The following is a 27,127-nucleotide window of genomic DNA, read 5'->3' as shown; positions in this document are numbered from 1 at the left end:
TCAGTGATGATAATGATGACAGCAATGTTGTCGGTGGCGATGGTGATGAAGCAGTCAAATAACGATTTCAGTGACGATGTTGATAATGATGAAGATGATGACGATTTCCCTTTCAAAGTGGTTGGTACCTTTTGCAAAAATGTTTTTGGGAGGAACTATATCAACCATTAGATTTCAAATCATACGGTCTAATTGTTTCAGACCACAGTACTGCATGGGTGTACGTTTCGTTCAGAGAAACTAAAGGGTGAACCAATTCCATATCGGTCATTTAATTGCATTAAAAGTAAATGGGGAGCAGCTCCAAAAAAAGGGAAAATTTTCATTTCATTAATAGAGTATCTGTTCTTCCTATTAATAAAATACAGGGCTTGATCTCCACCAGGACTCCTGATGTAGACACGAGTCCTATCAATTGCACCTAGAAAACCTGGCAACCTGCAGTATTGGTAGAACTGCTGCTGTGTTGCTTCTACTTCTTCTCTTGATGTTGGGAACTTCATGAATTGTTTCCTTCTTCTTGCAAACGCTTCTGACACGTCTTTGATGACTCTGCATACAGAAGACTGTGAAAGTTGTGCCTCATCACCATGCATCTTTTGGAATGACCCTGTAAAAAAAAAATCCTTTTAGTGAAATATCAACTAGTACAATTTCTTACAAGTTACATGGCCAGATCAAATTCTCAAACTGAGAAATGTTTAAAGTCCTTAAAATTGTAGAATAGATTTTTTATTAAATCAGGGCTGTCAACCCTCTTGCATTTAGAGGGAGTCTCACGCCACCACGCCCTTCCTCCCGCTTTGATGTAGAATCTCCCGGTTTATGAAAAAACCTTCCGCAAAACATGGTAACCGCAATTTTACCCTTTTACTTTTTCGCTCAGCCCAGATTAAATAGAAATTTACTAAATACTAAATAAGGTAAATTACTCACCAACAGCATAGAATCGAAGTGCTGTCACTACCTGTATAGGTATTGGGTCGTTTCTGTCTGCCGTCCTCCTCAGCTCTTCATCCACCAAGTTGATGAGGTAGAGCGCTGTCTCTTTGGAAAACCTGTACCTGGTCCGAAATGACTCATCATCATACACTTCAAAAGGGTTTATGGGTCACGATGGCCTCTCTGAGGTCTGCCTATCAACTCTCTGTTCCGATCAAGCTGGCGGAGATGGTGAATATATTCAGCCATGCTGTCTCTGTCACAACAAAATAGAAAAAAGTGAATTAAAATTAGAACATGAAATGAAAAAATATCATTCATTGTTTATCAAATAAATCCTATGATATTACATGTTTTGCATTCTTTGTATTGTAGACAATCTGATTTTGAATAGCTTTTGCAAACTCTAAAAAAAATATTAACGATACTTTGATTACATTAAAGAAATGAGTGCTATTGATCCATACTATTGGGCAATTAGGAAAGATGATGTCACTGAACCTCCAGAACGTAGGGGCCAATTCCTGTCATGTTTTGTTAAAAATCTACTCATGCTTGATAAAATGTGAAATTAGATACATGTACATGTAAATTAGCATTAGATGTCCCATGTGAAAGGTTGAATTTGACTAAGATTACATGTAGATTAGGAAGAACACACATTATTGGCTATTTGCTTGCACAGATTTTAAACTTGCTTCAAAATTCAAGTACAACAATGTATTGATGTAGAGCCTAGCCCTAGACATGATCATGATGTAGACTAGTATAAATTTGTAAGAGTTGAGTGTAGATCTAGAGACATTCGACAGTCAGTACTAGAGTCTAGTCTAGATCTAGATCTAGATGGGCCTAAAGTCTAAGACAAAGTACCTCTCATTCAGCTCAGACTTGTGCTCGAACTCAGTGACGGTGAGACACACAAACACTCAACTTCTCAAGACACAACACAACAAACCATCGGCGCGGGCTTGGCATGAACTAGGTCTACTAGTTCTAGATCTAGAAAGTCTAGAGTACTAGACTAGACCTAGATCTAGACTAGACCTAGACTAGATCTAGGTCTAGACCCTAGGTCTATTTTGAAAAATATTTTATTCCATTTCAATTTCTAAATCTAGAGTCTAGAATAGACTAGACTAGTCTAGATCTATCATCTAGGTCTAGATTCTAGACCTCTAGATCTAGATCTGCATCTTTTACAATAATTTACAAAATACTTTTAATAAATTCATGCCATGGTTTGGCGTGCTTTGACTAATTTCTTGAGACTGAGGACTAACGTTAGATCTAGATCTAGGCCTAGACTCTAGATCTATCATCTAGCCTAGGCCCACGTCGTGTTTGCGTGTCTCACTGCCACCGACTTCGAGCTCAAGCTCAGGTCTGATTCAGTCAGTACTGAGTGTCAGTGTATGCCTAGTAGTACTAGAGACTAGTCTAGATCTAGGTCTAGACCAGGCCTCTGTATATAGTAGGCCTAGACTATAGACTAGTAAAATCCATCAGCGTGGAAGAATTTTCATTTTCATTTCGGCATTTTTCGTTCTCCTCCGTTAGTCAGATGAGAAGCAGCATCACCATCAGCAGAGCAGAAAATACAAATGGAACTGTCGCTATCCCCCCCCCCCCCCCCCCGAGGCCAGGAATGTCTCAAATGTCATGATTAACATATTTTTCTTCCCGAATCACACAATTGTGTGATGTTATAACTAATTTCGTTTTGTTAGCTGGCACATTCGCAGTTATTGCGAAATTGCCTTGCCTCGCAGGATTACATAAACAACACAACACAAATACACACGCATGGGTCCGAGCTGCGTTAGGTCTGCGACAATGTTCGCAAAGGCTGTGCAACTTACGATGAAGATTATTATTCGTGCACTTTTTACGCATATAAATCATGTTCAATTGGGCTTCCATTGTAGCAGAACTGAGAATATGGTACAAATATGTTGTGAATAACTAGAAATACTTACAATGTAGGCTATCAAAGTTGAAAAAACAGCAACTTTGTAAAGGTCTCTTCACTTTGTTTCACCACAAATTTGTCAACAAAATTTGTACGGTCGTCTGCGCTAAAAAGCCAAAGCTCGCTGGTATGACGTCATATGACGCGTTAAACCGTGGGTTAAACCGTGGGTTAGATTTAGCCCGCTGTTTAAACCACCCTTCTGAGCAGGCTAAAAATATGACGTAATATGACGCGATTTAGCCTGGGTTAAATCTAAACTTCCTTTGTGAATACCAAAATAATGACCCATGGTCTAAAGCTTGGGGTTATGACGTATTATGACGCGATTTAGCCTGGGTTAAATCTAAACCTCCTTTGTGAATTCGGGCCTTTGTGTACAAAATGTATGTGAGCTGTGGTGCGAGGGGATTCTTCTTGGGGGAAGGGGGGGGGGGGGGAGGGGTCTGTTTGTTTGTAAACATATCGGGTTATTCTGGTGCTTGGTTTATATAGTTTTACACTGTGGATTTTTTTTCTCAAAGAGTTCACTTACAGTACACACACTAATATTCCAATTTCACACATAGGCTATACATACAAACACTTTCTTTCTCTCTATCTCTTTCTCTCTCTCCCTCTTTCTTTCTCTCTCTCTCTCTCTCTCTCTCTCTCTCTAAACACACACCAATCCACCCTCATGTATTTACAAACACATAAGCAACAAATGCACACACTAGCTGTCAAGAATACACAATATACACACACAAGGGGTATGAATTATCTTATCAGGATGGTTCTTGAAGACATGGTTGGATGTGGGTCGTCAAAGCCACTGTGTTGCTCTGGGTATGATATCCTAACATATCAGTGGTTCTGGTTCCTTTGTGACAGAGGAACCTGGCCAAAGAAAACAAAGGAGATAAAGTAATACATACAGGCTCTATACACATGTCAAAGACAAGCTTTTATTATTAATATGCATACCAAGTGCACATTACACTGATTCATCTCTTAACATGAATATCTGACAAAGTCCTTTTCAATCTTTATATCTTCAAACTTCTTTTCTCAAGATCATCTAACTTAAATCAGAATCAAAACAATATTTAAAGGACTTCCATTTCATTGCATTAATTTGAGCTTTCAACAATAAATACAAACAGCAGGTTCGTAACCTTTGACCTACTTTCATGAATTTAAACTTGATATGACATGCACAGGATATGATTTTACATTTTCTGTTATTAAGATACAATCCCCACACACATTTATGTCACTGCCTCTGTCAACTAAATTTGAGACTCCATATAATTATATGATTCCATGACATTTGCTCCGGCGACAATTGCTCCGCTGTAAATTTCATACACTAATCGAATGGCTAACTTCAACCCTGGATTCAACACTATACCCTACCCTAAACCTAACCCTAAACCTAACATAAAACCCTATTGAAACCCTAACCCTAACCCTACATCTTAGACGAAATAAAGCCCGGAGCAATTGTCGCAGGAGCAAATGTCGTGTCACCAATTATATTGCATGCATGTGTCACTGCTTTTGAGACTAATTCAGAATACATAATAACATAACCTACTGACACTATATACTGAAAATTTCAAAGCATTAAAAAAAAAAAATCCCAATTTTAATTAAAACCTGAACTCTCACTATTTATTCTCAGATTCGAAATTAGACATGAACACTCTATGTGCAAGAATTTAGCATGACCTTTTACATAAAAAAGTAGCAGAACTTTTACCTAAATTATTTTCAAGATTTTGTTCTATTAATAATCTTTCTTTGTCAATACATTCTAATTACAAGTATGTATTACACTTACTGAAATCTATGAAAAATGTCACCATTTTTCTTAAATGAACAAAACTTATCTTGAATGAACTACAAATCTAAATTAGCCAATTAAATCATCAGTCATTAAAATGACTATATGCGTGAGATAATATCTTACTTGAAAATTCACTCATGGCTTCATTTATTTCCTTCAAAAGTTATAATGTGCCTTCATTTTACCCTACAAGACTATTTTGTGTCTCATATAAGTTCTTAACAATTTTCATAGCATTATGCCTATAACTTGATTAACTCACTTCGAATCTAACTTGGTACAATTTACTTGACAGAAATTGTTTATATGCCTAGGATTGAAGTATTTGTGTGCTCACAATCAAATTTGGGAAATATTAAAGGAGAATGAAACCCTGGGGGAAAATCCATTTTAATGAAAAGAGAGGATAGAGATAAGCAATTTTTAAAAGTTCCATCAAAATTGGTTACAAAATGAGAAAGTTATGAAAGTTTGAAAAGTCTCAATTTACTTTCTATGGCGATCCTCAAATTGGCAATGTTGCTACAAAGTGACAGGTTTATTAGTACAATGCTCCATATGTTTTGTACATAAAATTCATATTTTCCCCATTATCTCTGAAGGTGTAGCTCGTCTCCTTCTTAGCTCAAGATATATATCATGGGAAAATGTATTTGACAACATACATGTATGTTGAGTTCACAAAAAGACAAGCAGCATCTTCAGAGATAATGGAGAAAATATGAACCAAATATTATTAACCAAACTGCTGCATCATAAATTCATAGACTAAATTCGCCTATGGCAGTATGGGATGGGCCGATTTACAATTTCACAATAATATTGTGGTACTTACATAAAGGCTTTTATGGTTCTTGCAGAAGAAATCGGTATTCTCTTCTTTAGAGCGACCAAAATTGCAGAGAGTTGTACTTGTAGACTCCGCCATAATAGCTCATGTAAAAGTTACAACTTAGAGCCAATCACTGCGCATGCATATCCATGATATGCATGCAGTGTACACAGTTAGCTAACGAACTCAAACTTGGATTTCGATGAGCTGCATGCATTAGCAGCTTCGCCTTGTGTCACGCGCATGCGTAATACTAGACTAGTATCTTTCAGCTCAGTCATGAATATTCATGATGCGTATACCTCTGAACCAATCAGGAGGCAGAATTTTACTCTCATAGGTAAACCTGTTTGGGAAAAAAAAATTCGCCTCCGGGCCTTGTGCAAACTTTTTTGAGGGGTTAAAATACCAACACCCAACGAGACCGACAGCACATTAGACCGACATTGACGGTCTTTATTTTGTCAGTCTCTTGGCCTGTCGGTCACATGGGCCTTTTATATGCCCTATTCTTTTCTTTATTTTGTATTATCACGATCGCAACTATTTTCGAAAAATCAACCCAAGGTAATTTCAATGGTCTATTACGTCACTTATGGAAATGTGAAAACATTTATGCAATGACATACTTTATAACGTAACCCGAACATGATTTCTACTGAACATAGTTATTACAATAGGGTATTGACTAGCCACGGAGTTGATTTTTCGACAGATAATTATGTATTTCCTTATTATGTCGGTCTCGTGGTCTTCCAGTTTAGCGAGGCTTTTGTATGTCGGTCTATCAAGGAGAGGGTGGGTGGGGGTGTTACCTTTCTTCCCTTTGTTTCCATCACTCTTATTCTGTTTTGTAGTATTTTATTTTTCTTAATATTTTTTAGGCTGTGCAATTGAACTAAAATTTAATTGCTTTTTATAGATCAGCTGTATATGAAATGGTTTATGTATTTTAGAACTATTTCCTCTGTTTTATCAAGAGGCATGCAACAGAGTTCACATGGATTTATGTGAGAATAATTATCATCATTTTCATGAAAAAAATCTGATGGTTTGACGTATAGATGTTTATCAACTGTAATTTTAAACTTGTGTCTTTTGTTTATCGATGAGCGTGCAGAGATGAATGGAAAGGAAAGGATAGAATGAACGATTAGGAGAAGGAGGGATATAAATGAAGTATGGGACAGAGATCGAGAGATATACAGAGGGTGAGGGGGCAGTGGCGGATCCAGGAGGGGGGGGGGGGGCCGCCCCCCCCCCTTGAGAAAAAAAACCATGTAAAAACATGAGATTTTTACCATTTTGGGGGGTTGGGCCCCCCCCCCCCCGCTGGCGCTCAAGGGGGGGGGGGGGGGGGAAGGGTTGCACATTTTTTAATTTCCGAGGACCCCCCCCCCCAAAAAAAAAATGTGCTCACTAACCCCCCACCACCACCCCCCCCCCCCCCCCCCAGATCGTAACGGAACCCAGTGACCGGTGTAAACATAATACTGTATGAGCGCTTTGGTCGGTAACGTTGTAACTATTACAGTACAATGCTTCATGAGGAAAAGTTATTATGATTTGCATTAAAGAAACAGTATAAGAAGTATACAAACAAAATTCATCGGTTGGGGATAATCATATAATGTAGTGTTTTTAAAGCTTCTACCAACATTGAATTTTGTAGGCAAGCTTTCGTCTACTCCTGTTGACTTTCTCAAGCTAATGCCTGGATTACATTTGGCCTGCGATTAGTCTACGGAGCCCGTATCTTGCTCGTATCCCCTTTTCCGTGCGGCCTCTGTGCGGTGGCAGGAGGCGGCCGTGAGATTTTCGTACGGATTCACGGGCTCCGCAGCCTTTACGATTTTGTTTCGCGATAAGTTAAACAAATTTGAAAAAATCGTAAGCCCGTAGCCCGTATACATGTCGTAGGTGGCATTGCACAATCCCCGCACGGGCATCGCCCGGAGGCCTCGCACTGATTGTGCAGCAAACGTACGATTTTCGGTGAACATGGGGGCAAAGAAAATCGTACGGAGATTGTAGACTCATGGGGCATTCGCACGGCAATTGCACAGCTATCGCAAGGTTGCTGTACGGTCACCGCGCCTTCTCCGCGCAACCTTTGCACGGAAGCTGCACGGGTTCCGTATGATTTCCGTGCGGAGGCTGCGGAGACTGCACGGCTACTGCATGCAAATTGCACGATCTCCGAGCAGCCTCTGTACGGATTTGCCCCGGCCTGCCCCCGAGGGCCAATACAATAAATGGCACGATGCTCGTAGATAATGTAAACACAAACATCGTAGCCCGTAGCCTCCTACGATGTCTACGAAAAATCGTAGACTAATTTATCGTACGGCGCCCGGGGCAAATGTAATCCAGGCATTAAACGTTTTCTCAGCGCTGCCTGGCGTCTTGCGATCACTGGACCAAAGAATTATATGTGACAATAGGTAGCCATAGTAACTGTTTAGTGTAGGCTTAATCCTCTTAATCCATATTTGGTCCAGTGATCGCAAGACACCAGTCAGCGCTAAGAAAACGTTTAACTCATATGAGAGAGTCTACAGGAGTGGACGAAAGCTTGCCCAACAAATTCAAGGTTGGTAGAAGCTTTAAAAAACTCATTATAGTATAAGAAATAGTGTTAAAGAAACGGTCTTGAGGAAAATATAACAAAAAGACTTTAAAGAAATTTTTCAAGAAACTAAAGAGTTAAAGTAGCCTAGCCGGGTTAAGGGAGGGTGGGGAGGAGGGGGGGGGGCTGCACACACTGCTGTTCCTCCATCGAAATCTTAAGAAAATGTATATTTATTTTGTATCTAATGCACAAAGTCTAACCATACACGTTATCAAAGAACACCAACCGGTGAAGGTCTTTTGATTTATTTCACGACGTTGAAGTGTTTGTCAGATCTTACCACCATTATTGTATTAATTACTATTAAGGGGCTATTAAGCTATCAACATGGCCAAAGTCTAAGTACACGAATCACAACGTGTGAGATTTGAGATTTGCTCACAGAAGAACCGGAATTATGAAATCAGATTGATTGTGAAACCCTTCTATAACTTCGTAACTAAAATATCTTATGCGCAAAGTAGTGATATAACCAGTGATAATTTGTTATCAACTAATGCCAGTCGATGAGGTATGCAATATTGATCACAAATAGTTATGCAAATAGAATTGTTTGATAAATCAATGCAATAGACTCAAAGTCTAATTACGTGTTCGTAATTTTGTAACACACAAGAATATGAATTATGCAATTTAATCTTTGTAAAGCTAATATTATAATCCTACATTACAAAAATGAAATCAGTCGAATTTCCCTTTTTCAACATTGCATATCAATTATTTTGATACAAGAAATAGAATGCATGTCCATTCACATTTTTCAAAACTGTATTGAAGCAAAAAATGAAGGTCTACACACAGGAAGAGAACAACAAAATCTTTGACTAACAAGCAAGAAAATGAAGGAAAAACAAATCGTTAATATGTGGTAATTATAACAAAAATTAATCATATAAACCTATATAAAAAAAAATAACATAATGATTAAATCTGTCTTTAAATGCGGTAAAGCTTATCGTTTCGAAGAAGTTTGCTTCACCGTGTTTCATAAACGACCCTTTGCATAATTATCCTGAATTGTTATAAATTTAGGACATTTGGGAAACCACTCTCCTTCGTATTTAGCCTACCGGATCCGATGTAAAATCAACTCGATCCCAATGATAATTTGGTACGTTTGGCAGTGATGTCGCGTGGGCCTAGTCATTGAGGGGCCATTGTTATCAGGGCGGAAGGGGAGGGGGGGGGGGGGGGCAGTGGATTCGATAGAATAATGAAAATAATGAGAGTGACCAAGGTTATTGGGTGAAGGATGGAAAAGGGTCATTTAACTTGTCATCTCCATGACACCAATATATAATTCTGCATAATAATAATAATAATAATAATAATGTAACTTATATCATGATAGAACACTTTAAATATTTGCATAGTATTATTTCAATCACTTCCGCATTTTTTTTTCTGCATTTAAAATGAATAAATTCGTACAGCTCCATTTCGTTATATAAGTCTTGTTGTAAACCCAAGGTTCCCCCGCGGTGGTGTTCCCAATGTCGGGGGGCAGGAACTATACACGGATCTTGAAGTACAAATTAGAATAAAGAGGTCCATTATTATTATTTTTTTAGTTATATTTTTTCATTGACAGTATACTATTAAATATCAGGAATATTGGATGCTCTGTTTCAAATACAGTCCAGATTGCCGAGCAATGAATTATCTCATGCTTCTTGTCCTTAAACCATATCTAACTGGTTTTTAAAACGGTATCATTTTAATTTCCATTTCCCAGCATTATTTTGAACTGTCCCGAAATCGCTTTCCTTTTTTTAAATGAGACTACAGCCCCATTCTATCCTTTTTCTATTGGGATATTTAAAGTGCGTGTCCTCCATGCAGACAAGGAGAAAGACTTTCTCAGTACCTTTATGGACAATACATCAACATAATGCGGTCATTGTTGCAATGTCATGAATACAAAATAAGAAACGTCACTCGGTGTCATTTTCTCTCATTTTAGACGAGGCCCTGAGCCTTGCAATATAGGCTAAATATAACAAGGCCTTCTCATTTATTAGGTCATATTATACATTTCCAATATTGCATCGTACGCATGGACGATTGGCAAAGTGATCACCTGTTCGAACTTCGCAAGGCCCGGGAAACAGAGGGGGGGGGGGGGGGTATAGACCATCGATCCACCGGGTTTAATCATACATTTAATCATGATATAACTTTTGCCATTCATAAATTGATAATTTATTGTGGGTTTTTGATATTGTGATAGCCTACATCATATGTTTTAAAACTTTTAATATTAGTTTATTGTTATAATTATCGATAATTTATTGGATTATTATTAAATCATCACACCCACGCAGCGCCATTATGTCTACCACCTTTTAAATCAGCCCTCCCCCGACCCCATCTCTTTGGGTTGGAGTAAATAGAGCACGACCAACACCTTATAACCCTGTTAACTCACATGGCACACGCATGATTATAATACAAACGTTATTATAAATCGTGACTTATTATCTGGCATGGTGCCATAATTTGCCCGGATTGTTTTATTTGCACATGTTCCATCTTTTTAGTAGATCACCACCAATATATTAAAGCATTTGACATTGACGAAAGCATTGCCACATTTCCTGTGTTATCCACGAAGCATAATAGCGAGTCTTATCAGTGCATTGTCTATACACGTACCTTAGGTAAAGTTACACATCAAAACTCAAATCAGAACGTTGTGTAAATATGACCTTAGCTCTTCCACAATGAACTACAAGCATTGAATCTCGAATAAGAACGAATTGAAAGGACTACATCAAGACCCACACATAATACTACAAGTGGGTCTACATGTCAGACGCTCGATATAATTGTGCATTCAGAGTTTGCTCAGTTGATTCTTCTGCAAGACGTACCGTGATGACAGAACTGGACCGTACATAGTTCTACGCATAGGCCAGGACCAAGTCCAGAAGAGTGGTGTTTAGATTGTTAGACCATCACAAGTTACCTAATCTTTGTTGATCTAGTGCGACGGTGCGAGTTAGAAGCTTTATTTCCAGTTCTGACATCATCGATTTGTAAAACCTCGGAATATTTATTCATGACTAGTGACTCGACTCGAACACTGAAGCGAAGCTTTTCAGTCCGGAGCTAAATAAAAGAACCAAGACCGCACAATCGTATTGCGTTTCTTTCGCAACGTCATTCGTCCATACAATAAAGAATTTTACATAGCTTTTTGCTACAATTGTGGGGCTACAATGAACGTTCTTCTCTGATAATTCGCTGCTTTGTATACGGTTGGATAATGTACGTAACATTTTAATAGCATGCCTAGTTTCGGTTGGAAATTGGCAGAGCGTTCTCCGTGTTAACAGACAGTTGTAATTAGTGATTAGTTAATCGGCTCTAACTTCCTCGTGTTTTTGTTGCCATCATCGTTTTATATACGGTTCACAGTATCTGATTATGTACTGCTTTAGACCTACATTGGAAGTTACCAATTGGAAGGTTTACACTCAAATTACAGGCATGTTTGAAAGCACGGTAGTTTTGCTACTAGAGAATCGGCCTTATTAATAGTTTGTGATAAATCGTTTGGGTTGACCCGACCATGGACCATGCACCTAACTGATTCTCGTTAGGGGATATCATTGGAATATGACCGTTTGAACTTGGGGGAAATTAGTTACCATACAGCTCAGCAAACTTCCATAGAGTGACTTGGAATATTTGAATCGCGCAAAGAGTCAAAGACCATCGGTGAGTATCATTCCTATTATAAACATAATCCTTCCTTTTTATCACATTAAAAAAATATTCTTTTGTTAATGGTCACTTGTTCCATATCATAAGCCTATAGCTTTATATCCATATTACTAGTACTACAGACACAGTGCGGGCGTTACCAACTACTATCAACATCATGATAATACTGCTTGACCAACAATATACCACCGCCACTTTGGCCTACATCACCAAATATACCACCACCATGCCCAACACCACCTCTAATATCACCACAGAAAGAAATACAACCCAACCACCAACAACCAAGCCATTCCACCACTGTTTCTACCACTCCCACCAACAGCATGAACACATACCACCACAATTATGTCACTATTAAAACGTTGTTAGTGCCCCCAATAAATCCCAATAGTATACCACACCCATGGACCCCCACCAAATGTACTGCCACCACCTATCATAACACCTCTACCCCTTTTTGCCACTACCATCACCACCACCACACCGCCACCACCAATACCACCACTACCACCCCCACTATACCAGTGATACCACCATATTACGTGTCTGGACGTTGTTGTCTTGTCCTAGTCAGTATATTTAGTGCAGGTCCTGGCAATGGTGTAGGGAGGGGGGGGGGCGTTACCGATCTTGGTCAGTTGTGATCAATGCGACTCGACAAGGTCAACGATTGGATATGTTGGAGATGGGATGTGGGGAATGTCGTGCAATCTTTATTTCACGTTCCTTTCACTTCTCGCCATTCGGGGGGGGGGGGGGGGTAGTGCCCCTGTTACCTCCAAATTCGCTCCTGGACCTAATGCACGGAAAATATTCCAAGTAAGAATGGAGGGACCCCTTAGTACAAGGTCTCTCTATTTGAAGAAGATAGTTATAAAAGCTTTGTTCATGTTTCTTTATCACGTTATCGATATGAAACTATGATTAATATCAGGATAGATGGAGTATTGTATTAATGTGAGTTTCGATTTAGCCATATTACGCATTACTAAAACCATGAACCTAACACACCAGTTTACGATGAACTCAAAGATAAAAGTTACGAAAACTTGGAAATTCATATTTATGCTAGATTGGGCAATCAAAAAGCTCCTGTGTTTCTTTTATGATCATTTATTTTATTAAATTATTACGAACGGCTTGATAAACTCGCATTTCTCTCGAACCAAACTCCACCTCTTTGCCTTAAATCCAAAACTAAGTATAAACATGTACATGTACTTACAGATATAAAATTGATATAATGGGCAATAATGGATTGACAATTTATCGCACTTATGTCTTTGTGAACGTGTATGTCATAACAAGGACACAGCCATCTATGTCAAATGACCTTTATTTTGCACGTGATTATTTATGCAACGAATAGAAAGTTTGTTGCCCGTGTTGTGTAAAGTATGTTTTTGGGTTGGTCCAATGGCGGTTTTACTGGAAAAGGTTAGGCGTTTGTCCTCGTATAATTTGCACCCCTCCCCATCAAGAAAATACCCCTGGCCAAACCAAATCACATCTTCACTACACAGCATCAGAAATATCCACAAATATACATGTACATTGTATCTCCGCAAATATATTGTTTTTACATGTCTGCCTTCCCCCTTTTATCATTACAAAAGAAGACATGTGGCCCCTAATGAAAATTCACCGATGCAACCCATTGGTTACTTTATTACTACCGTCCATCCAAACTCAGCATGCTATCATATTTTATTTTCGCTTGCCTTCAATGCATATGGCCATGATCGTACGTGTACGGTAAATGGTTTTTGAGAAAGGGAAACCATACAACTTTACAAATCTAATTCACGGTCATAAAAAAATTCGTAGGCTATTTGAGGTCATTGTCATTTGTCATGAAAAGTGCAGATAGTTAAATACTACCCCAGTTTGAGAAACATCCATATGCTAATATTGACTTACTACCATGACGTCACAATTTCATTATTGTATTTTTGTTAACGGGAGGGGTGAAGGGGTGCGTGGTTGAGTAGGGGCGCAGTCCCAGCCAAGCAAACGTCCTTTCATGTTCATTTGTCTCGGGAGACAAACATAAGAAAGTAAGCCAGTATTACATGTGCATTGGTCAAAGATTTGAAGGACCCCATAGTATGACTTATCAATAATATTAGCAAATAACTACGTGCATGATTGTGCTATAACGGAACTTAATTCTTCAAATAGAAAATAAAGTGAGTCGGACATCCCCGACTAATTCCTAAATAAAAATCCACCTAAGCTCTAGCTGTAGTAAAAAAAAAGTTTCAAGGACACCATATAGAACAGCATGGCGACAATAGTCAAATTACTGACTAATCGCCAATAAGCCAAAACACAACAACATGAGATTAGATTTTTAATTTTTTTTTTTACCAAGACATGTAATGAAATTGGCAACAATAGTCAAATTTGACTAATGCCATTATAATACTAAACGAAGAAGAAGAAGATCCCTGGACAAAGGTACTTATGATTTTAGTTTCGCCTAATATTGCTTCAGCCTAGTACGTGGTTTTTATGGCACTTTATCAAGAAAATTGCCTCTAACCTTGTAAAAAGTTCTCAAGCGGAAGTCCAAACTATTAATATGCAGTGCCGGATTGGCTAGGTTAGGTTTAAAAATGTCGCTTCTTGGACATACTTATGATTTTAGTTTCGCATAATATTGCTTCAGCCTAGTACGTATGGCGCTTTATCAAGTTAATTGCCTATGACCATGTAAAGAAAGCGGAAGTGACGAGTCCAAAAGTCGTCCTTTTGTGATGGCGATATAGAAGCAAAGAGCTTTCATGTTTTTCATGTTTAAAGTTGTGTACTCTTTACGGTATGCGAGTCTCGCATATTTGTTGATCATAATACTTTATTATAATTAACATTTTATGTTATATTATGCGGATCCAGGGACGGACAGTGCGAAACTATAATCTATAGTTTCTTGATGAAATTTGAAGCAACTTGAATCAATAAGATCTCATTCTCTTGCATACAGGAACCGAAACTTGAACTCAAGGATACTTTGCGGTATCGTAGGCCTATGTTTCTTCTCTGAACTTTGAGCAGGCCGCCATTTTGAAAGCCGCGTTGCATCATGGGATCGAGTGAAAGGGCGCCCATCGAGAGAGAGATCTCGGGCTCTTCATACAAGATTCTCCTCATCGGCGGAAGTGGGGTGGGCAAGACGTGTCTGCTGAGGAGATACGTGGAGGGGGAGTTCCCCCTGAACAGCAAAGCTACCCTAGGTAAGATTTCAACACTGAGTGAGTAAAAAATAAGGAATGTTCCATGATAGAGGACGTCGAAATTAAGAGTGGGGGAGGGGGTGGGGGTTTGTGATCGGATATGGTATTTGTTATTCCTCCCATCAGTGGTGTGTGTTTGGTCGAGTCATTGAGGGCCACTTGTTTCCTGGTAGGTGTGGGGGGGGGGGGGGTGGTTGGACGATGATCTTATTCCATAAATGAAATGCAAATTAACAAATCCATCTCGAGGGGCGGGGGGGGGGGTAATATTTTAACAATTGCACTTCTTGTCTACTTCCACCTCCCCCTTCATTGTATTGCCCCCCCCCCCTGCCATTCGTTGTGGGGGGGGGGGGAGGGGCACTTGCATTTCGGAGCTACGCAAATGCAAGATTTAAACGATGGGTACAATAATGATATTCTGTGTTCAGACACATCGCTAGATTGTGGGTTGGGCTGGGCCCCTGGGGTATTGGAGGTTTAACGGCAAACTACATAATTAGCAGATTATCCTTTTATTGTTTATTTGTTGAGCATTTTGTGGAATCTCATTCGGTATATAAATTCGAAAATCTGGCAACTATTTATACATTTGGAATCATGTTGAGATCTGAGGATCTTTCGAAAGATTTTCCCTCTCTTGCTGGTTAGTACATGTACATTTTCGGGTGAATATGGTCCGATACTTGTACATATAGGTGGCTGAATAATGATGTAATTTAGTCTTGCGGGTCAAAAATAAGGATATAGAAAATAAATATTTCCTCTCTCTATTCGATCATGTTACGAAATTCAAATATATACTGAGATTTATTCTGCTGGAAAGAAGTCTTTTTAAGCGACCCTCAAATCTTGCTCGGTCACTTTTGACCACCACAAGGGTCAGTTTGTCACAACTTATCGTTAGTCGACGAGCTTTAATTGATTGCTGTTCCTATCCTGTGCCAATACCAATATTGATCAATTAACAAGATTGAAACATATTGACCTTCAACTCTTCACCATGTTGACCATGGTCATCCCTCTCGTATCTATTCCCCGCCCCCCCCCCCCCGCCCCCCCCCCCTCTCAGTGTTATTTAGGGTACGCAACTACGCATATGCGTGTTCCAAGCGACCCCCCCCCCCCCCTTTCAGCAAAAGTCCGGTGTGTAAAGTCAATACGGGTCGACCTTTTTCTTTTGTTACGAAAAGGACATTTTGGTAACACGCATGGGGTCCGTCCGTTCTCGGAGTGGGGAGGCCGGGATCTATTCAGGTCGCCGTCTTATACAGATTTGGCAGTTGCGATTAATCCGAATCGATTGCAATTGCGATTAATATGAATCCTCTAACCAATCGCAAGTTTGCAGTCCTCTTTCTGTTATGACTATGCACATAGTTTATTTATTTATTTATTTATGCATGCATGCATGTTCACAATTTCACAATTCACTGAAGTTAACATCACATGAAAACTTTATATGATATAACAAATCATTTTCAATTTTACAATCCATTTGAATTAACTTCACGTGAAAAAGAATATAACATTGTTTTTTCAAAGACAAGTTGCAGCTAATATACAGATTGAAAATGAACACACAAAGGTGATGAAACATAAGCAAATAGAGCTTGAATCGTTACAACACCTTTCAAATATATAATATATAACAAATAAAATTCCTAAAGTTTTGTAGTGAATTATTTACACTATTTACAAGGTTAAAAAAAGAAAGAAAAAAAGGATTTCGTTTTAACGAAATAAGCCTAGTAAGCCAAAATTGTGTTAGATTTAATCAGAACTGATATATGGATTATAATATAATTAATATCTTATATCTGTGAAATGATAATACATTTGAGTACTCTTTTAAAGGAGTTTGTTGATTTTATATTTCGAATATCATTAGGTAAAGAATTCCATACATCTGGACGAGTTGCTGGTAACTTCTTGGTCTGATTGATTTCTGGGCTAATGTAGTGTGAGGATTGACCACATGTAAATTCAATGACTGCCTTGTTGAATACGAATGAAACATGTTATAATGTTGGAACATTGAAGATAATGACGTACATGTAGGTAATAATTTGATATTAAAACGGAACATAAATATGGCAATTTGGAAGAAGTTAATATCATCAACCTTTAAGCATTGATATAAATCGCAAATAGGTTGTGTTTAATCGCAACTGTTTATAAGACGGGGTGTATGAAAGGTTAAAAGAGAACAAGCAAACATTGTACTGGATACACCAATATGAATGACGCATGGTGTTACGTCAGAGACCGTGTAAATACGAGAATGCGATCGAGAGATCACACACCTTCATGTTTACGAATTGACCACCATACACCAACATCGTTGTCATAAACTAAGAGATAAAACAAAAAAGAGATAACGAATCGAGGGCTTGTATGTGATGTCATAATGGATCGTGCTTACTATATATTAGGCCCGCCCCCCCCCCCCCCCCCCCACTCAGTGTTATTTAGGGTACGCATATGCGTGTTCCAACCGACCCCCCCCTTTTCAGCAAAAGTCCGGTGTGTAAAGTCAATACGGCTCGACCTTTTTCTTTTGTATACGAGCCTTTTTCCGCACCCCCCCCCCCCCCCCCTTTTCAGCAAAAGTCCGGTGTGTAAAGTCAATACGGCTCGACCTTTTTCTTTTGTTACGAAAAGGACATTTTGGCAACACGCATGCGGTCATTTTGAAACCTGAGTGGGGGGGGCCGGGATATTAGGAAGCGCATGTAGTGTAACGTAATGTGAAGGTCTGTTAAGGGTTTACGAAAACTAGTGTAAGTTATAACAATAAGATACAAACTATATTTCTATAGGGCATTAATAGTCATATTGTCTTGTTTACCCAGGGTAGCCTCATCAGTATACATCCTGTTCTCCCTGAGGACCCTGCAATATATACCCCGGCTTTAGCCGAGCTACCATGGCAAGGTGCTCAAGCATTCAAATAATTTTTTCCTACCGGGTACGATTTACCTCACCTGAGTGGAGTATTAATGCCACAACACCATTACATAATACATTTCAATGCGCTTAAGAGAGTGGAAACAAACTCTAGCAGACACTCTAAACCTTTTCATGGAAAATAGACCGGTTTATACTAACATATTCAAATGTATGGATGTTTCTTTACTGGGAGCCTGGTGACGAGTTATTTCATCAACCTTTTATTGACGAATGAACTGCACTACTCGGAATTCAGTCTACATATATTTCGTGTTGCTATGTCAGGTTAGTCTCGGGGAAACCTTAAAGAAGTGTGTATGAAATTTTAATTTGTTAGTAAACCGATCGATTTCCTCAAGTTGATTTTTAAAATGTCTTAGCGATCTTATTTTCTTTTTTTCTTCTTTTGTTTAGGCCTCGATTTCAAGATCCGGACCCTGATCGTGGATACAGACGAGATTCGGCTCCAACTCTGGGACACATCGGGCCAGGAAAGGTTTCGCTCCATGACGCAAGCCTACTACCGCGGTGCAGCGGGCATCGTGATTGTATATGACGTCACAGCCGAAGACTCGTTCACGACGCTCACTGATTGGCTGGGTGACGTCAGTATGGTACGATAGATTGCCATTTCTTTTCTGATATTACATAATGTAGTAAAGGTCTGGTGAATTTGACTGATTTCAAAAGATATCCAAGAGATCCACATGTTTTTATGCGCATGATGTAGGCTACGTCTGATAACGAATTTGATAGAAGGTGCACAAATTTTCTGGTAATGTTCCTTAGAACATACACGAATGTTTAATCTCTTGGCGGAATGATTGAAATTGAGAAAATGCTAAAATTGCAATTGAAAATAAAACATTATTTTATTTAAAGATAAACTTGAGTTCTGGTAAAAATGAAGAAAATGAATTCTCACAGAATCAAACGAAACTTACACTGAATGTTCAAGATTACAAATAAATGTCATTTGCCAAACAATTTTGCTAGAAAGTGTATACTGGCTGAGTAATGAGCAAAAAAAGATAAGGAAATCAAGGTAAGTCGGGGCCCGACACCAAGTGTAGTCCCATATACATCTTTCTGTGGACATTGCTTGTTACTTTACCAAGAATAGGCCAAATTTATTATGATTTTGATGACTCCAAAACCTTGCAGTTCACACCAATACTTACATGCTACATGATCAACTTTTTCTGATCATTCCACACCTTTTCTTTCACAATGCAATCGCATTACCAGAACTCAACTTCATATTTAAGCAAACACGTAACCAAATATTGATGACACATTGCCTTAATTTTTCTTATTTAGACATTTTCACATATTCTTGTATTTATGTTGTGCAAGTTTTAAAGCTTTCTTAAAACGCTCCAAATGTAGAACTAATTTCCAAATATTAATGTGTTTCCTTTTCTTTTTATGCCATAATCTAGTATGCTCCCGAGGGTGTAAAGATGGTTTTGATCGGGAACAAGAGTGATGCTGATGAAGATGAACGAGTCATCAGCCAACAGGCAGGAGAAGAGGTAGGTCAGAATTTAAAGGCACACTGTCCTACTTGTAGCTACTTGCTCCCTCTATATAGAAAACTTCCCCAATCGGTGCCTGTTGGTCCCCCATGATCCTCTTTTTCTTATGTTAAATGAGAGCTGAGTTAATGACATAGCCACCTGTCAAAGTGACATCGCTGGCTCGATGTGTGGTCTAATCCCTTCTAGCCGAAGTAGTAAAGGCTCCCTTTAAATCATCCGCGATAGCTTAGTCGGTAGAGCAGTGGTCTCGTATTCCGGTGACCCGGGTTCGAAACCAAGACGATGCGCTATAATAACCTTTGGTAAGGCATTAATCCTCACTACCAGGTCCCTCGGAGAGGACCTAAAGCCGTCGGCCTTCTGGTTGCTTACTTACAAGCATCTATGCTTTCTTAGCAGTCAGGTAAAATAACCACCACCACCACCACCACCACCACCACCACCACCATAACAGTTCTTAGAAAAAAGGGTTGCGAAATGAGAATCGTTCATAGTTCCAAATCTTGTCCCGTTTTAAAACCCAAAGAAAATTCTCCAGTGCAACATTAGTGACATCACCGCTTGGTACTTTAGGGAATTCAGTACCGATTGTTGCTCAATACGCATGAGCGGTACAGAATCATCAAAAGACGTACATGTAACTATTATTTCCCCTTTTATTCTGATAAACCGATTTATTTTAGAAAGACCTTTGGATCACAGAAAGAAGGAATGCTAAGTGGAGTATGTCCCGGAGTATTTCCCGTTGAATTGGATAGTCCTCGATTAATCGAGTATTTATTCGACCTTCATGAAAATAAATGATAAAGAAATTCTTAGAATCGGCGTTGTCTTGCGATCGCATAATCATTTCTTAAACCAATGACCTCGTTCTTTTTGTTTGTTTTGAGTGATATGTTTCTTCAGGTAATTCAGTATCAACCTTCCTCAATACGCATACGCGTTACAGAATCATCAAAAAGACGTGATAACTATTTTCGCTTTTACTCTGATTAAATGAATGAGAAACAAAGGAATTAATTACTATGAATGATTATCTCCCAAACCATGGCATCACTAAACAAATGTGTTTGGTCCACATTTATTTAACATTATTATTGGAGCTCCCAACATTAGTTTAAGAAGGGCTTTAAGGCTCTCATAATCATCATAATGATAACAGATTCTTGAAAAGCGGATGGCCTAAAAGTGTGTAAACGTCATTAGCACATGACGATGGAACAAGAAAACATTTGAGTTCCTTATGGCCAAATGTTACTTTACATGTACATGCAATCGGGTTAGTAAGAGGTGTTTTTTTTCTTCATTTTGTCGCTATATGATATGTTTGAGAATGTTCCCAATATTATCGACTATATGTGGTGTTGATAAAGAACTTTTGAATTCATTTATGACTTGATCTTGGGTAAAGATCATGACTGATGACACTCAATTTCCACTTTGCAGCCGTACCTTTGCCCAAATCCAGTAATTATAACCTAGATATACACTAAAGTTCATCGTGTGTAGTTTATGTTGTTATTAAGTAGGACATTAAATCGTCGAGGATATTAAAGGGAAATCCAATCTTGATAGAAGACTACTCTAAAAGAAAGCATGCATGACAATCAGAGAAGCATTCTGGTGAAAGTTTGAAAGAAATCGGACAAGAATTAAAGAAGTGTTTTTTTTTTAAAGTTGCAATCACTATCTGTAATGTCTTTGTGATGTAGTGGCGGACAACTTTCCCAATTGTTTCAAGACACCTAATGATTTTAATTTATTTTGTTCAAATATTTATGACTCGGGAGTCGGGACGGTGTTTTTTGTTTAGAGGACCCGCACTTGGGAGAAAAACAGAAAGTAGTGATACTTTTGTACAAGACAAACGGGACAGTTATCCGTTTTGAAAAAGCGATTAGAAAAGAAACGTTACTTTTTAAAGATTTCACGAACCCTTTGTCCATTTTCAGAATAACGAACCCTTTTCTCACCATGGGAAATACAAAAACATATCAATCATGTTTTGATTCTTAATCTTCAACAGCAAATTATGATCGTTCTTTTAAAAAGCGAACGGTAAAGTAAAGTAGATTTTATGGATATATCGAAGGTTTGACTATACAGGGAGAAGAAGGATAAAAAAAGCAATGAAAAGAAAATAAGCTTTTACAAGAGAGACCAGGAATTATATCGCGATTATGAAACAGGCATTTTTTTAAAGGACAGAATAAAAGAAAGGAACACGAAAAATTATTATGACATTTCCACCCCTAAAGATCGAGCTAACTAGGGCGGAGAAAAGATAAATCATTGAACAAAAGATCTGTTCATGATGAGGTATTTACACCTGACCTCGCTGTTGAGTTCTGTGGAGCGAATTATTAAAAGAAAGTTCGCTCTAAAAGAAAAAAAAAAAAACGAAAATGTGGCGAGATTTCATGCGCGTGATTCATCAGAGAATAAAAGATTGCCTGGCCAAGGTTTTTTCTTTAGTTCATAATAATCTTTTTTTAACAGGAAATTCTATAGCTCTTTTCAAAAGTGGAATGAAAAGTTAAAAGCTATTAAATCGTTGTTTTTTCTTCTTCAGTTTGCCAAAGAACATGGATTGAAGTACTTTGAAACGAGTGCCGTGACGAACCAGAACGTAGCAGAAGCATTCGAACATTTGGCAAAGTTACTCCTTGAAAAAGAGAATAAAGTGAGTATTGCTTTCTCATCAGCGGATCCAGAAGTTTTGCCTGACAGGGGGAGAGGAAATGCTATCTTTTTAAACACTGAAAATGAAAAAGTACAGAGAAGCAGAATAATGAGAACACTTTTCGGAGGTTGAGGTTGGGGTTTTATTATCCAAGCGTTCAAAGACAGTAATATAACAATAATAACAATAATAAATGTATGTTTAACAAATATCTCGAATGAATAATATGGATCAGAAAATGGCATACCTTTAAGGTACAGTATCTTAAAGATAAACTCCAGTTCTGGTTAAAAAAGAAAATTGATCTCACAGAATCAAACGAAATTTACACTGAATGTTCAAGATTACAAATAAATGACATGTGCCAAACAATTTTGGAAGAAAATGTATACTGGCTGAGTAATAAGCATAGAAAGACAAGGAAATCAAAGTAGTACTAGCCCCCGACACCATTTGTGTTGTCCCATATATAGCTTTCTGTGTGCAGTGTTTGTTACTTTACCAAGACTCGGTCAAATTTATTATGATTTTGATGACTCCAGAACCTTGCAGTGCACACAAATACTTACATGCTACATGTACATGATCAACTGTTTCTGATCCATTCCACACCTTTTCCTTCACAATGCAATCGCATTACCAGAACTCACCTTTATCTTTAACACTTAACAATTTGTGTGTTTATATAACTATATATATGAATTACCAGGTCAACAATGTCGGTCTCGTGAGCTGTCAGATAATCTTTCGGAACTCCGCGAGACCGACATTGACAGTCTCGGTGGCTGTCGAGATCGTGTGCTATGGCCATCTTTTAAATATTTTCCTCCTATTCTTTTACAAATCTCCAGCAGCAGACATCAAATGGCATTGGGGAGCAAAAATCAACGGACGCACCACTCACAAAAGGACTTACGCCTAAGATAAAAGCGAAATCTTCCTGTCCATGCTGACGTCTTAGACCACATGATCAAACGTCACAGTGGAAACTATTTAAATGCAACATTATCAGCATTTGCATTACAGTCATGATGAGAATGTACATAGGCCACGTGATCAAACGTCAAACTGGAAACACTTTGACTTTACCGATGCCAGCATTATTGTCATTATGACAAATTATTCATGTATTATGCATGGCTTGTACCGAATATTGAGTTATTCAAGTTCAACTTCGACATTTAGTACGAGAGTGGACAAGCTGCAGAATATTATCTTATTCGAAAGAATAGATAGTAAGTAGAACTTGCATAGAATGCCATGACGTTGGACCTTCGACATCGGGACGAAACATCATGAAGCTTGCCCGAGTGTCGCCGATTATTTCCAAACTATATGAATCGTCGAGTGGGATAATTATTATTGTCACAGGAGATCATGGTGCGCATGCGTCAATTTTTGACAACTGAAGAAAGAGAGGAGAAGAGAGAGAACCAAAAAACACAAAATAATGTACTGTGAAGAAAGCGCCTAGAGAATAAAAACAATTGGAATAAAGAGATAAACAACTTTGATTAAAGACGAAATGGTATCCCCGTTGTTACAGTTTTGTATAAAAAAGTCACGTTGCAGTAAATTCTACATCTCTTTTGGGAGTCGAGTCGAATTGTTCAATGAAGTATAGACATGTATGTAGTGACATATTTTTCACTGGCTCTTTCTTCTTTTTGGTTTCTTCCATTTCTTCATGTTTCATCGTTGCAATAATGCGGAGGAATAGTTTTGTTTTTAACATCAACTATTATATGGATATACAATATCTTTAGTCTCTCATATTTTATGGGATGTATATGCGTGCATTCAGACCGAGTTCATCACGAATGTTAAGACTTTCGAAAATATAAACTCATGCGAGCTTGTACTCGTGAAATGCTTGGATTATGTAATGTCATGGTAATGTCATGGTAATGTCATGGTAATATCATGGTAATGTCATGGTAATGTCATGGTAATGTTATGGTAATGTTCACACATTCCACAAGGTGATGGACAAGGCCATTGAAATTGTCTTTTCCATTGCCTGATTTTTTTAAAAGTCTTTGTGAAAGTTTTTTCTCATTCTTATGAAACGACAGCAGATTGTATTCACCTTAAAAATCAGTAATAATCTTTAAAAGTAAACATCTAGATGCAAGTTTCCGTTAACATGACACTATCATTAAATATAGACATACCCATCCTAATTAATTTTGATGTTAGATAAATGTGCAATACGCAAAGTATAGAATTAAAGTGTGTTGCACTGTGTAGATAGTACTTCTATCTTCAGTGAAAGTGCGTTGCACTGTGTAGATAGTACTACTATCTACACAGTGCAACAAACTTTTCTTCTCCCATCAATGATGGGCGAACTATCTTTCATCACGTGATTTACTTTTGACCAATCGTATAGCAAGATTCTTAGTATGTGGAATATAATCATTGATATATTTATGAATCAGACTCTACAGTTTCTTTCACTTTGTATGCATTATTTCTAGATTGTTATCTATCTGTTTGTATTTGTATTTGAAATCCAACCTCAAATTCTGGTTGTAAGAAAGAAATACAAATAGAGTTAAAATAGGGGTGAACGGCATTTTCTTTGCAGCCGATATCAGTGGCGGCCCCATGACTATTTGACTGAGCTGGGGGATGGGGGGGGGGGGGGGGGGGGGGGTGGCAGGTCACTAACATTTCTTATAGTCACGGATTTTGGTTGGACGGAGGAGGGGGATGTCCCCTGTGCCTCTTGGCTCAGTCATGAAGTACTAGTATAGTAAGAAGTGGATTGTATATTTTAAAAAAAAGAATATGCAAGCCAAATGAAATATATATGTATATGCAAGTTGGATAACTCGAAACTTGTTAGATTGTTCAATCTATATTCATAAATGTAATTAGTGGTGGACTTAAAACAGTATTTACGGTTAACATACTATGATATATTTCTGACTGACTGCTCTAATATTTTTTGGGGGGACTGAACTTCATTCGCTAATAGATATCTTAACTCACTTGCTTGGCTTGCTATGCATGGTATAATATATAAGTCTTTTTATAAGTCATTTAATATGACATACAACGAATTTATGTTCATAATTTTACAATGATGAACTCTAGACCTTTTCCATCATGCAATCAGTTATCAATTAATATTCTGTATCGTGATTAATAATTATTTGAAACGAACGGGAAAATCCCCGCCCATGGAAGCGGTACAATATTAATCTTCATATGATACACATAATGGTGGTTGGAACACTTCCTGTTAATTAATTTACTCTCACGCAAAAATTGGTTTCACAATGCTTTACATAGTTTTGCATTGATCGCCTTTGGTTTATGTTGTACGTGTAATTAAGATATCGCTATGAACCTACTTCCATTCGAAGTCCAGGTTGGATAATTCAACTTTGCAAGACAATGAACAAACACTTCACTAATAGTTATACGTCTACAAGTGCTTCTTAAATGGGTCTAGTGTGGATGTTGTCCCGTCCGGATCTTCCGGGCGTGTGAAGAAGAGAGCTGTCTATTGTTGAGCGAAGACCGGGTCGTATTGAGTGGGAGTTCTTTGAAAATATAACAAATTTGATTTAGACAATTGCCGGCATGTAATGAGTTTCCAATGGAAGCGGTTTAATGAAATGATGTCTCATGACTGGGTTGTTGTAATACAGTTTTGAAATTGAAAGTAAAAATCACCTTTTTATGACAAAAATGACAAAAACGATACAATGTATTTGTCAATATCAATTTATACGTTTAATAAATATTCTAAAGAACGAGGCGAATGTATTGTGCGAAAATATGGACTTCTGTAAGTGTTGATAATTCGGTTAAGGATCTCATTTTTTCACGTTTATGCAATATTGATATTTTTATATTTCATAGTATCGGCATTATATGCACCACAATGGAATTTTCATGCTGCAAAACTACTATTTGAATTAAATTATGTTGTTTTGTTTCAGATCTCACCTCATTAAAGGTATAGTTGAGTATTGGTAATTTCCAAAGTGCCCCTCCAAAACAAATTTGGTTTATTTCAGTACCATATGAAAGATCATCGAAAAAAACATGGGAGATGATAATAATTCCAAATCAAATGCTCTAATTGTTGTGCAATTTGCTTTCAAAACATTATATAAAAGTGTTTGACGTCCGGACATCACTTTTGACTTTCGACGGTTTATTTTTTGAATTTACGTGTTTAGCTCCCTCTATGTCATTTAACAACCAGCGTATTTACAACGAGTGTTTGAGTTCGTTGGTACGTACAGTACTACAGGTAGCTAGCAGGCGGGTATCCGACCGCGCGCTAGTAATACAGTACAGCTGATCAATTCCAATACGCTGCTTTCACGTAAAGTAACACACACAGCTCATATCAGATTATCACCGGCGCCGATCGAACGCTAGACAGCTAGCTACAGACAAGCTTTGATTGAAATACGATAACGAGATCGAGATTGGAAAAGGAGCTCGAGGTCACGGACGATGGCCGACTCGGACTCGGGCTCGGACTCAGCTAGTGCTAAGCATAAGGACAAGGCTAAGGCTACGCTAAATCGGAATAAGACTAAGTAAGACGGTAAGAGGAAGGAAAGAAACAAGCAATGGCAGCTCGACCATCCGGCCCGCGAATTTTTTTTCCGTACTCGAGAGGGCAAATACCCCATGTGCGCATGCGCGTGGACTTGTGATTTCTCTGCTACTTCCCATACGAAATGTACATGTATTCGCATGTACTGTGCACGATTCGCGTTCTACGAGTAAACGATGGCATAGT

General features: G+C 38.2%; 1 protein-coding gene and 1 long non-coding RNA gene across 4 annotated transcripts; one reads left to right on the top strand and one right to left on the bottom strand.

The window, feature by feature from the left end:
- Positions 1–520: 520 nt before the first annotated feature.
- On the bottom strand, positions 521–3,287 carry LOC115923079. Of its 2 annotated transcripts, XR_004063766.1 has the most exons (3): positions 2,922–3,287; positions 937–1,198; positions 521–610 (listed from the first exon to the last, which is right to left on the bottom strand). It is a non-coding gene; the product is annotated as an uncharacterized LOC115923079 (long non-coding RNA). The 2 variants fall into 2 exon arrangements; XR_004063765.1 differs by lacking the exon at positions 2,922–3,287 and having other exon boundaries at positions 937–1,392.
- An 8,485-nt stretch (positions 3,288–11,772) lies between these two features.
- On the top strand, positions 11,773–26,509 carry LOC580684 (small GTP-binding protein). 2 transcript variants are annotated; one of them, XM_030983270.1, is made up of 6 exons: positions 11,773–11,932; positions 14,928–15,177; positions 18,544–18,743; positions 19,572–19,664; positions 22,243–22,353; positions 23,208–26,509. In XM_030983270.1, the coding sequence occupies exons 2-6, from the start codon at positions 15,027–15,029 to the stop codon at positions 23,304–23,306; spliced, it is 654 nt and encodes a 217-aa protein (XP_030839130.1). In that variant the 5' UTR covers positions 11,773–11,932; positions 14,928–15,026; the 3' UTR covers positions 23,307–26,509. The 2 variants fall into 2 exon arrangements, with proteins under 2 accessions (XP_030839130.1, XP_030839129.1); XM_030983269.1 differs by having other exon boundaries at positions 23,205–26,509.
- Positions 26,510–27,127: the final 618 nt, after the last annotated feature.

The sequence above is a fragment of the Strongylocentrotus purpuratus genome, unplaced genomic scaffold, assembly GCF_000002235.5.
Source record: "Strongylocentrotus purpuratus isolate Spur 01 unplaced genomic scaffold, Spur_5.0 spur5_scaffold_13, whole genome shotgun sequence".
Taxonomy (NCBI): Eukaryota; Metazoa; Echinodermata; class Echinoidea; order Camarodonta; family Strongylocentrotidae; genus Strongylocentrotus; species Strongylocentrotus purpuratus.
The sequence above is the reverse complement of the archived record's forward strand: the minus strand, read 5'-3'. Positions and strand labels throughout refer to the sequence as shown.